Source organism: Caretta caretta, chromosome 27 (assembly GCF_965140235.1).
Source record: "Caretta caretta isolate rCarCar2 chromosome 27, rCarCar1.hap1, whole genome shotgun sequence".
NCBI lineage: Eukaryota > Metazoa > Chordata > Testudines > Cheloniidae > Caretta > Caretta caretta.
Genome location: NC_134232.1, coordinates 1,870,889 through 1,882,850, shown reverse-complemented (window position 1 = coordinate 1,882,850; position 11,962 = coordinate 1,870,889). Strand labels below are relative to the sequence as shown.

General features: G+C 46.4%; 1 protein-coding gene across 1 annotated transcript; it reads left to right on the top strand.

The window, feature by feature from the left end:
• The first annotated feature begins 2,543 nt into the window (after positions 1-2,543).
• On the top strand, positions 2,544-4,302 carry HEXIM1 (HEXIM P-TEFb complex subunit 1). Its single transcript, XM_048829827.2, has one exon. The coding sequence runs from the start codon at positions 2,905-2,907 to the stop codon at positions 3,889-3,891; it is 987 nt and encodes a 328-aa protein (XP_048685784.1). The 5' UTR covers positions 2,544-2,904; the 3' UTR covers positions 3,892-4,302.
• Positions 4,303-11,962: the final 7,660 nt, after the last annotated feature.

The following is an 11,962-nucleotide window of genomic DNA, read 5'->3' as shown; positions in this document are numbered from 1 at the left end:
GGGCATTAGGGGACGAGAGCTGAGGAAGCGTTGTTCTAAGTCAGCCATAAAAATGTTGGCATACTGTGGGGCCATGTGGGTACCCATGGCAGTGCCGCTGACTTGAAGGTATACGTTGTCCCCGAATGTGAAATAGTTGTGGGTGAGGACAAAGTAAGAGAATGGCAGTCAAGATTAGACCCCAGAACTACAAGTTCCATGCTCTGACCACTAGACCACACTGCCTCCTTAACACAAAAATGCACTTCTATACACACTGAATGAAAGCTTCCTCATGATTTCATTAACAGAATTGCTGGCTTGTTTAAAGGCAGGGGGGTTTTTGTGTACTCTCAGCCTGGAATTATACCAGGAGTAACCCACTGGCCATCCAAGAAAGATGTAGAGGTTTAGACAGCTGTTCTGACTTCCTAAATTTGCACAGTGCAAAACAGCCCCAAATGTAATACATGAAAGAGAGGGGGAAACCCTTCCATTGCCTTCATGCAGTTTGCAGAATCAAGTGACAAGCCCAGTCCCACTCCCCTTTCATTATCAGTGAAAGATCCCTGGTTCCTCTAATTCTGGGGGTATGGAGGGGGGATAGAGTGAAGGAAAGAGTCCTGATCGTTTGACAAACATTCCTGGTACTTCTCCTAATGGAAGGTCAGATTAAGTTTGGCATTTTAATTCTAGCGCTACACATGCTGGGGTCCAGTGGGCATGTGGGGGGAGGGATAGCTCAGTGGTTTGAGCATTGGCCTGCTAAACCCAGGGTTGTGAGTTCAATCCTTGAGGGGGCCATTTAGGGATCGGGACAAAAATTGGGGATTGGTCCTGCTTTGAGCAGGGGGTTGGACTAGATGACCTCCTGAGGTCCCTTCCAACCCTGATATTCTATGATTCTATGATTCTATGTAGGCCCAGATCCCTGACTGCAAAGCAAGTCAGGAGCCTAAATACCTTTGAGGATCGGGGCCTTAGCCTCTGCAACATCGACAACTGCCCTGGAAACTTCCCAAGAGACAGTGGTCTGTACCCCATACGATTTGCAGGACACCAAGCAGCAGCAGACCTGCCCCCTCCATCCCCCGTAGTACCGCTGCGTTTTGAGATGTTCCCTCTTTCTCAGTTTCCAGTGCAGAAAAAGACAGCACAGGGTTGTGAGGTTCAGAGCTTGCATGGGATTGAGGAGACCCTTGATTTCACGTGCTTGTGGCCAGCTCTGTGTAAGCCACGTTTGTCTTATCGGCCAGGCTTTGGGGCCATGCCAGGTGCATGGGTAGCCCACCAGTCACCGATTCGGAGGCCCATTTCTATCCCTGCGGTGTGCTGAGATGGCGCACACTCGGATCTTTCCTTCATGGCTCGTTACAGAGCCCAGAGCCTCCAGTGGAGATGGGGGAAAGCAGGTTTGCTGTTCAGCCAGGGAAGGCATGTGGGTAGGGAGTGGGGAACACAAGCCATCCTCCCGCAGTGCTGGGGGCCGAATTGGCACAGGCCAACCCCAGGCAGTGTGCGCGAGGGGTGGGATTTACACACATTAACCCCAGCCCCATTTTACAGATGGGGAAACTGAGGCCCAGCGAGGGCAGGGATTGGCTAGGGCGGGGAAGCGAGCCAGGACTGGAACCCAGCAGCCCGGGTTCAGAACCCAGCTCTGAACACTGGGACATGTCCCTCCCAGAGAGAGCCCAGGAGACGAGGCTCCCCAGCCAGGATTAGGACCCAGGAGTCCGGGCTCCCCTCCTAGCACAGCTCTGTGTCTGATCGCGGGGGAGGCGGGAGGCTGCGAAGAGAAGGAGACACTGTCCCTTTAAGATGGGACTTGTTTCTCTCTCTCTGGTTTGTTTACATCTTCCTCCGCTCCAATCAAGGTCTCATCACAGTCATCTCACATTTTACGCAGCTCCCAATCCCTGGTGTCCTTCCGCCTCCCACGCGTGTGTCGCTTTTAGGCCCCTCTCGCTTCCAGTCGGAGTTCACCCCGCACCCGTACCCCCACGCTGCGACCGAGGGGGCAAAGTGGTCCAATCCGCAGTCTCATCCGCTCAACGCACGAAGCCACCTAGGACTATTTTGGATCGTACCATTCCTCTTCATGGGGAGAAAAGAGAGCACATTCCGCGACACACACACTGAGAAAAAGGGAACCGTCTGGCTACTGACTTTTGTCCTTAGAGAGCCCCTTGAAGGTCGCTTGGAGCCGTTCGAGTTTAAGACCCCTGAAAAAACAATGGTAGGGACCAAGTGCCACCCCTACTCTCTCATTGGTCTAGCCGCAGATGAAGGCCCAATCGTATTCCCGAAGAAGCCTCGGAGGCCAATGGGTGGTACTGTGCGCCTGGCCACGCCCACTTCTCGAACTGATTGGCCGCAGGAGGGGCTCCGCCGCAACTCTGGGAACCGTAGTCGCTCCAGCAAGCGCGGGCCAGGGAATCGATCGGGACGGGAAACCACACATCCCAGCATGCTCCGGGACACGGGGTGAGCAGCGCGCTTGCGCGGAGTGGGGCGGGGTCTGGCGCCTTTATATAAGGCGAGGCAGCGGGCTGGGCGCTGCAGTTGGGAGCTGGGAGCGCAGAGCGCGGGAGGCGGAGCCCCGGGGAAGGGAGGGGCTGGGCGGAGGCTGGCCCTGAGATGAGTGTGTCAGGTCTCGGCGCAGCAGCCAGGCAGCGGCCCGCTCCGGGGCGGGACCAGAGGCGTTAACCCCTTCGTGCCCGCGGACGCGTTAACCCCTTGGGGCCTGGCGCGGACTGACTCCGGGGCCCGGCGGCTGGACTCCCCGCGCTGCCCGTTCCAGATGCGCCAGGCTCGGGCGCGCCGGGCGGAGAGCGCTCGCCCCTGAGCCCGCCGCGCCCCGCCGGAGAGAGCCCCGCCTGAGGCGCCGAGCCCCGGCCCGCGAGGAGCAGGAGCGGCCCGGCCATGGCCGACCGCCTGCTCGCCGAGCGCCCGCCGCCGTCCTGCCCCGCTTCGGCCGCGGAGCCCGCGGGGGGCGCGTCGCCCCGCGAGCCGGCCGGGCGGCGGCCCGCGGGAGGAGCCGAGCAGCGGGCGGAGGAGCGCGCCTGTCGGGCCTCGCCGCCCGCCGGGGCAGGCCGGGGCGAGGAGGCGGAGGGCGGAGACTGGGCCGCCGGAGCGGGGCAGCCTCCCGCGGAGGGACAAAGAGCCGGGCCCCAGCCGGCCCCGCAGTGCCAGGGCTGCGCCGGGCCGGGGGGCCCCAGGTGCCGGCCGCCTGTCGGGGGGGAGGAGGAGTGGCGGCAGCGGCAGCTGGGCAAGAAGAAGCACCGGAGGCGCCCCTCCAAGAAGAAGCGGCACTGGAAGCCCTATTACAAGCTCACGTGGGAGGAGAAGAAGTTGTTCGACGAGAAGCAGAGCCAGCGGGCTTCGCGCCTGCGGGCAGAGATGTTCGCCAAGGGGCAGCCCGTGGCCCCGTACAACACCACCCAGTTCCTGATGGAGGATCACGATCAGGAGGAGCCGGATCTCAAGACTGGCCTTTGCCCCAAGAAGGCTGCCGCGAAGTCAGATGACACCAGCGAGGAAGACTTCCTGGAGGAGGCGGCGGACGAGGACGGAGGCAGCGACGGGATGGGCGGCGACGGCAGCGAGTTTCTCCAGCGGGATTTCTCCGAGACTTACGAGAGGTACCATGTGGAGAGCCTGCAGAACATGAGCAAGCAGGAGCTGATCAAGGAGTACTTGGAGCTGGAAAAATGCCTTTCTAGGATGGAAGATGAGAACAACAGGCTGAGGCTGGAAAGCAAAAAATATGGGGGGGACTCCGCAGAGGATCCTAGGGTAAGAGAACTCGAGTTGGAACTGGACATGGTGAGAGCCGAGAACCTGAAGCTGTTGAAAGAGAATGAACTTCACAGACAACAGGAGAACTCTCTTTCCAAGTTTGGAGAGTGAAACTTTTTGGGGGGGGGTGGGTGGGGGGTGGGACTTTTTACAGTGATGGAATGTAACATTATATACATGTGTATATAAGACAGTGGATCCTTTTTATGACACATAATCAGAATAAACCACAGCCTTGTATTGTTTTTGAAGCTATAGCTATAGTGTAGTGTGTGTTCTGTTAACTATGTGCAGCTGCGAATGCCCCCTTTTTTAAGGCAAATGTGACTCAAGGGGAGGGGTGTGACTCTTTTTTTTTTTTTGATGTGCAAGTAAATTTGACTCAATTTATGATGCATTTTATGTTTAAACCAAAAGGGAAAAAAATCCAGGGGGAGGGGGAAAAACCTAGGGAATTGTAAATCGGCCAAATTCTGAAAACAATAAAATTCATTAGTTCTAATAAATTTAATTACTTGTAAATGTAACAGTTTCAGTGTGATTTCTAGAAAAATATTCAAAATAGCATTCTCCTAGCTGGGAATAAATTTTGAATAATTTTTAAAGTGATATTTGTATTTTTAAATGGCTTTTATTGCCTAATCAACAGAACTAAAGCTTAAACTTAATTCTTTTGCATCTCTGCTCCCTGCAGACTACAGAACTTCCTATTTCCAATTCTAAACCACTAACACTCTAATGTAAGTGGGTTCATATAAACCCATTTTGTTTTCCGGGGGTTTAGCAAATATTTTTGCTGTAACAAAAGTAAATACAGTAGGGTTGGTGGGCAAGTGGTCGGTTCTATACTTTGCTTCTACTTTATCATGTTTTTGTAGTAGTCATTCACTTATTCTAAAAAAAAAAAAAATTACACTATGTTGGCCTGCCTTAAATTTCAAGGATAGTTCTGAATTTCTAATCTTTTATCTGTCTAGAGCCGATAAGAACCCAAATAAGCACTGCCTACAATTTGTTTGTTTACAGGCACCTTGATTTTTTTTAATATACTTTAAACTCCAGAACAGAAGTCTGATCCTTTAATAAACGCTTAGTAAAATTGTGCAATAACCTTTAGGAGTTTTAATGTACAGAAATGTGACCCCCAAGTGATGGGGATAAGGTTGGTCAGTGAAAATTGTATTGCTATCTTAAAACCTATGTTTCTAACCTCTGAATCAATGTCTTTAAATTGGAATAAAAGCAAGATCCAGGGGAGAAAAAAGGAGATGCCCCTATTCTCTCCAAACCGCTCTGTATAGTGTGGAGTGTGGTGTTAGTTTTGTGCTGAATTTTTTGTGCTGAATTTTTTGCACTATTACGTAATCAGAGGGTCAGACTCAGGACATTCTCTCAGGGGATAGACCAGTGAGATCTCCTTCACCCTAAAAGACAACCTGATGTGGATAGTAGATGCAGCCATCCTAACCCATAGTAAAGCCATAACTAGTAGCCATTTAAACACATGCAATTTTCAATTAATCAGTTTCATACTGAGTGTGAATATTTCTACCAGTTTTGATACTAGCCTGTATGTAGGGTTTACTCACCCTACCTAGTCAGTATCTGTGCAGCAACTGGGCTTAAAATACAATATGCAAGTGGAGCAAGTTAAATTCACCAGCTAAAGGCAATTGTAGTTGGGGTGGGTAGCACAAGTAATCCACATTTCAAATAGAAATTGTATAAATTAGTCAAGTGAATTTGACAGCTGGCCATGGAATGATCTAGGGAATCCAATATTAAGGATCAAGATGGATTTTAACTACATGTTCCTGGCAGAAATTCTGCTTTAAGGCATGTATTGATATCAATTAACCTTGGAAAGAAAAAGACACTATTAAAGATCTATTTGTGGTAAATAGGTTTGTCTTAATTTTCTTTCCTTCTGCCATGACATCATTTAGCTGGGGCTGGGGCACTGTAGCTTCAGTTGTAGAGAAAGAAGTCTGGTGTGAAGTAGGCACTGCAGCCCATAAGATCAGCCTTCTGAAGGGTAAGAATGGATGGCAGAATTCAGCAGCAGGGAATGAGTTAATTATAAGTACAAATGAAATTCTCTCCAAGGAATATCAAGTCTAAAAATACTTTGTTTTTAAACTCCCACTATTCTTTCAAGTACTTGGTGTGTAATGTTTCCACAAATCATTTTTTCTTTTGAATTATAAAACATACAAGATAGTGTTACATGTAACATTTTCTAGGATGGAGGCTAAGGTACAAAAAGGGGCAACAATGATTTGGGGTATGGAACAGCTGCCGTATGAGGAGAGGTTAATAAGACCGGGATTTTCAGCTTGGAAAAGAGATGACTAATGAGGGATATGATAAAAAGAAAAGGAGGACTTGTGCCACCTTAGAGACTAACGCATTTATTTGAGCATAACCTTTCGTGAGCTACAGCTCACTTCATCGGATGCATTCAGTGGAAAATACAGTGGGGAGATTTATATACACAGAGAACATGAAACAATGGGTGTTACCATACACACTGTAACCAGAGTGATCACTTAAGGTGAGCTGTTACCAACGGGGGGGGGGGGGAAGACACACCTTTTGTAGTGATAATCAAGGTGGGCCATTTCCAGCAGTTGACAAGAACGCCCGAGGGGGGGGGGGGGATAAAAATGGGGAAATAGGAAATAGTTTTACTTTGTGTAATGACCCATCCACTCCCAGTCTCTATTCAAGCCTAAGTTAATTGTATCCAGTTTGCAAATTAATTCCAATTCAGCAGACTCTCCTTGGAGTCTGTTTTTGAAGGTTTTTTTGTTGAAGTATTGCCACTTGATATGATAGAGGATACTTGAATACTGTGCAGATGTGGTCACCCCATCTCAAAAAAGATATATTGTAATTGGAAAAGGGCAACAAAAATGATTAGGGGTATAGAACGGCTTCCATATGAGGAGAGATTAATAAGACTGGGACTTTTCAGCTTGGAAAAGAGATGGCTAAGGGGAGATATGATTGAGGTTTATAAAATTATGACTGGTGTAGAGAAAGTACATAAGGAAGTGTTGATTACTACTCAACACAAGAACTACAGGTCACCCAATGAATAGGCAACAGGTTTAAAACAAAAGGAAGTATTTTTTCTCACAACACACAGTCAACCTGTGGAACTCCTTGCCAGAGGATGTTGTGAAGGCCAAGACTATAACAGGGTTCAAAAAAGAATTAGGTAAGTTCATGGAGGATAGGTCCATCAATGGCTATTAGCCAGGATGAACAGGGATGGTATCCCTAGCCTCTGTTTGCCAAAAGCTGGGAATGGGCAACAAGGGTGATTAACTGTTCTGTTAGTTCCCTCTGGGGCACCTGGTATTGGCCACCGTCAGATGACAGGGTACTGGGCTAGATCAACTTTTGGTCTGACCCAGTATGGCTGTTCTAAGAAGGAAAACAGCAGATGTGCATTGCACTGTAACCTCAAATTTGGTATTGGTGCTTCAACTTATAGTAATATACCATGAAGCTAAGTTTCTACCATTAACATGAAAAATTTAATTACAGATGAAGAAATTTTTAGTCAAATGTCACAGCAGTGGCTATCCTAAATACAAAACCACTTATCTTTAGTCTACACTAGCGTACAACCAAAGTTCACTGGCAAACATTTCTACAAGCTAGTTCAAACGCTCAACATATATCTGTTCCAGGACACTTACAAAGGTGTTAACAAATTGATGGTTCTTCCAGCATGGAGGGACAATTCTCTAATTCAATGCTTTGATTTAATCAGTGGTTTCCACTTGGGATTGTGCTGTTGGACTTCTGGGGAATGCTTTAGTGAAAAGGTGAGTCCTGTAGTAGGTGAGGGTAGGGTTATTTCTAATCTCTTTTTAAGAGGAATTTCTAGTGAGAAGGGTCTTCCTTCAGCGCTCTTGTGCTTTCCACGGTATGCATCCGATGAAGTGAGCTGTAGCTCACGAAAGCTCATGCTCAAATAAATTGGTTAGTCTCTAAGGTGCCACAAGTCCTCCTTTTCTTTTTGCGAAGACAGACTAACACGGCTGTTACTCTGAAACCTGTGCTTATACCTGTTAACCTACAGCACATCAGGCAATCCTAGGTGATGCAACAGGTTACAGAGATGGAGGCTGTCCCCCCGACAGGGTTGGCAGGTTAGAGAGAGGGAGGCTCTTACAACCCCCCTGCCAGGTTGGCCTCTCACATTAAAGGGCAATGGCAATCAGGAGACGATCTGGTAACAAATACGCAGATAGTCTAAGTTGTAGAACACTGGTGTAATACATGCTCTTCAGCTCATCTGGTAGAGCAGGGGTGGGCAAACTTTTTGGCCTGAGGTCCACATCTGGGTATGGAAATTGTATGGCAGTTCATGGATGCTCACAAAATTGGGGGTTGGGGTGTGGGAGGGCTCCAGCAGGGGGTGCAAAATTGGGGGCTGGGAATGGGTGGGAGTGCAGGAGGGTGCTCTGGGGTGGGACTGAGCAGTTCCGAGGGAGGGAGGGGGATCAGGGTTGGGGCATGGGATGGGCGCAGGCTATAGGCAGCACTTACCTCAAGTAGCTCCCAGAAACAGCATCATGTCCCCCCTCTGGCTCCTACACAGAGGCATGGCCAGGCAGCTCTGTGCACTGTGGTTCCCAGCCAATGGGAGCTGCAGGGGTGGCACTTGAGGTGGGGACAGCATGCAGAACCCCCCGGCTGCCCCTGCTTCCAGGAGCTGCGCGGAGTGGAGCGCCAGAGCAGGGCAAGCCCCGGATCCCACTTTCCAGCGGGAGCTCAAGGGCTGAATTAAAACTTCTGGAGGTCCAGATGTGGCCCCCGGGTCATAGTTTGCCCACCTGTTGCTAGAGCCAGGCCTCTACGTTATGCATCTGCGAACTTTTTGTCTAGATCCAGGTAGAGGGAACAGTAGTCCAGACTGGCAGTGCTAAGCACATGCCCCACTGGCCAGATCTGTGTGGAACAGGTACAATCTTCTTGGTAGCCAAAGATGAAAGGAAGTGCTTTGAGGGTTGCTGCTATGTCATATCAAAGGCACTAATAAGTCCAGTTTGACCCTAAGGCAGCACTCTGTCTTAACTAGAAGAGAGCAGATATGTCCCCGAAGGGCAAGGCAGTGGTGCTTGCCAGTTCTTTGAAGTGTTTCCCTCTAAACTAGAATCACTTTCAGACTTTTTGTGGCACCTTAGAGACTAACCAATTTATTTGAGCATGAGCTTGCTCAAATAAATTGGTTAGTCTCTAAGGTGCCACAAGTACTCCTTTTCTTTTTGCGAATACAGACTAACACGGCTGTTCCTCTGAAACCTTTCAGACTTTTGTAAGTTGTTTGCACCAAGTATCCTTTATGCAGACTCCAATTTCTTCAACTCACTAAAATCAAGGAGACTGCACTAGAAAAGAAAGCTGTACATCACTGGCATTGCAGCCAGTGTCATCTAAATATTGCCTACTGGTTGTACATAGATGTTAAACAAGAGTGGTGACAGGATTCAGCCTTATGGAACTCTGCATGTCAAAGTTCTCACCCATCATGACTCTGGGGTCTGCTGGAAAGGAACACGCTTACAACAATTCTGTTGCTTCTGCCAGGATGATCAAAAAGGTAGGATGATCAAAATATACTTCAACTTTACAGCAGCCAATTACAAGAGCTTGAGAATTGGGTTTGTACATTTGTAAAAAAAAAAAAAAAAATCAATTTCTGGACTGAGAATGTTTAACCTTTTCAGTGTGAGGTTTTTCCACTTGCTAAAAATAGAACTGTTGGACTACTGTCCCTTATTCTAGGTACAAGATGAAGAAATAGCTGATCCCAGAAATGCAAAATTATAAAAACAGATACACAACTGGTCTCCCTCTTGATGTGGGTGGAGAGCAATGCACCAGCAGGATGCTGATTCATTTTGCTAGTTGTAATGAATACTGTCAAAGAGTAACTATACACTCCATGTTACTACATGACAGAAAAGAAAAAGGCTTAATTCTGATATTGAGCAGACCCAGAATTACTTGCATAACATTTTTCTTTATATTTTGAGAAGGAAGTTTTCTTAACAAGTGTGGCAAGTGTCAGAGTAACAACCCTTCCTCTGGACTGAAACTACAGGAGTTATCCTTGTAGATTAATATGTCTAAATAAGAGTGGTGGCAGAGGGCAGTCTTTGCAGGTCTTTCTAGAACACATTCCTTGAAATAGTGTAATCATTCCCTTCAGGAAAAAGTGAGTTGAGCAACCACTGGTTAAAAATAAAACATCTGAATAGGGAGGAAACTGTAATGCTATCATCTGAAGACTTTTTCCTTATCAATGAACAGTGTCTCAAATGTGTTGAAATGTTCAACACATACATACCCCTAATAGTGCTACAGAATGAAAACTAAAAGGTATTCCTGAAGCACAAAATGGGATCATTATTAGATCACTGAGAACACTTGAGTTTTAGGCAATATATATTTTACTAGGATGGCAGTATGCCCTGTAAGCCACTCATCTCAACGTGGATCAATTTTTCATATATGGTGCAATGGAGAGGCTCAGAACTGAAAACAAAATATTTGGTCTTATCTACACAGATTTGGACCAGTTGTACTTCATTTCTTTAGATTTAAATAGTAACAAAGACACCTGAACAAAGACTCTGGGTGCCCTGACAATTAAATGTTGCAATATAATACTCCGGCAGCAGCAAAAAACAAAACCAAAACAAAACCAAAACAAAAAAACAGGGACAAGTAACTGAGCCAATCATCTACAAAAAAGCTGCCTTCCAGCTCCCATAACTCTGGGAACATACCCTGAGTCTTCTCCAAAAACTGTCAAACAGATGGCTTTTGCAGTGTGGCAAGGTCACCAAATTTGGGTTATTTTGGACTAATCTGTGAAAAAGTCAAGAATACAACCAAGATTTCCTAGTCCCCAGTCATATGCTTTAAGCAGTATACTTATATGTTAAATAGACCAAAACGCATTAAAAGTTGAAACTTACTCCTTATGTACCACAGCATCGAGACATTAATGATGCATCAAAAGACACTTACCATACAAACTGTCACAATTCCCACTGTTCATCAGAAAGATGGACCTGCTTTTGCCATCTCAAGAACTGCCTTCCATGCAAGTCTGTATCGTCTTACAGTTTGCCCATAAAGAACATGCTACTCACTTATCTTCTGTCTCTACAGCTTCTTTTCAACATTGCTAAAGTAATGAAACTAATCACTCAAAGACAAGGTTTGTTCCAGTTCATTTATCAGGGTATTTCAACTAGCTGAAAAGTTACCAGTCCAGCCCTAGCCCTTGAGACCGGCAGGTACTTTTTATAAAGTCTCTGCACATGGCACGCTGACAGTTGTTGCCTCATTTCACAATAGCAGCAGAGAGGTGGCCACCTTAAATGTGATCCATTGGGCTCAGCAAGTGAAAGTGGTATGGTTTAAATGCATAAAATAAAGGATTATATTCTGGGATTATTTTCCAGTACACTGCCTAGAAAAATCTCCTGTACTATTATACAGTGTAAGCATGGAAAATAGACATTTTCTAAGAAAATGCAAGTTACTGTACCAAATGTTCAGTCAAAATAAAATTAGACCTTCCTCTCAGTTATGTCTACATTTGGTTTCTGATACCAGACTAACTTTGTATTAGTTGTCTGATCTCAAAGTCAGATAAGTATTTAGAAATTAACAGAAAAGCTTTAGAAAAATCAAGTAAAATTTCAAAAATCATTAGTTTTTCCCAGAAACTATTTACTCCAATTTCTATACAGTATTAAAGGTAAGCACGCACCAGGGATTGCATTTTGAGAACTCTATCATCAGGTATTTGAGTAACTGTATGTTTGTATTTGTGTACCAACACTAGTTCAAATTCTGCTCACTTACTCCAGATGGACACCAGTGTAACTGTCTTGCAGTCAATGAAGTTACTTCCGATTTACACTGGAGTAAAAGATCTGAATTGGCTTTTGATTACAAAAACAATATACCACACACATTAAAATAATAAGTTGTATTCACACTGGATTTTTTTTATCACCTCTATTTTTACACATAGGGAGACTGAAGCCCAGAAGTCCTAGGATTGCAAAAGATTAAAATACAAGTGAATGTTAAGTCACAGATCTCGCATCTCCAGACTCCCAGTCCCGTATCCACTGGAACA

What these genes read in the sequence shown, in the direction of transcription:
- HEXIM1 (XM_048829827.2), top strand. Translation starts at nt 2,905, where the DNA reads ATGGCCGACCGCCTGCTCGCCGAGCGCCCGCCGCCGTCCTGCCCCGCT.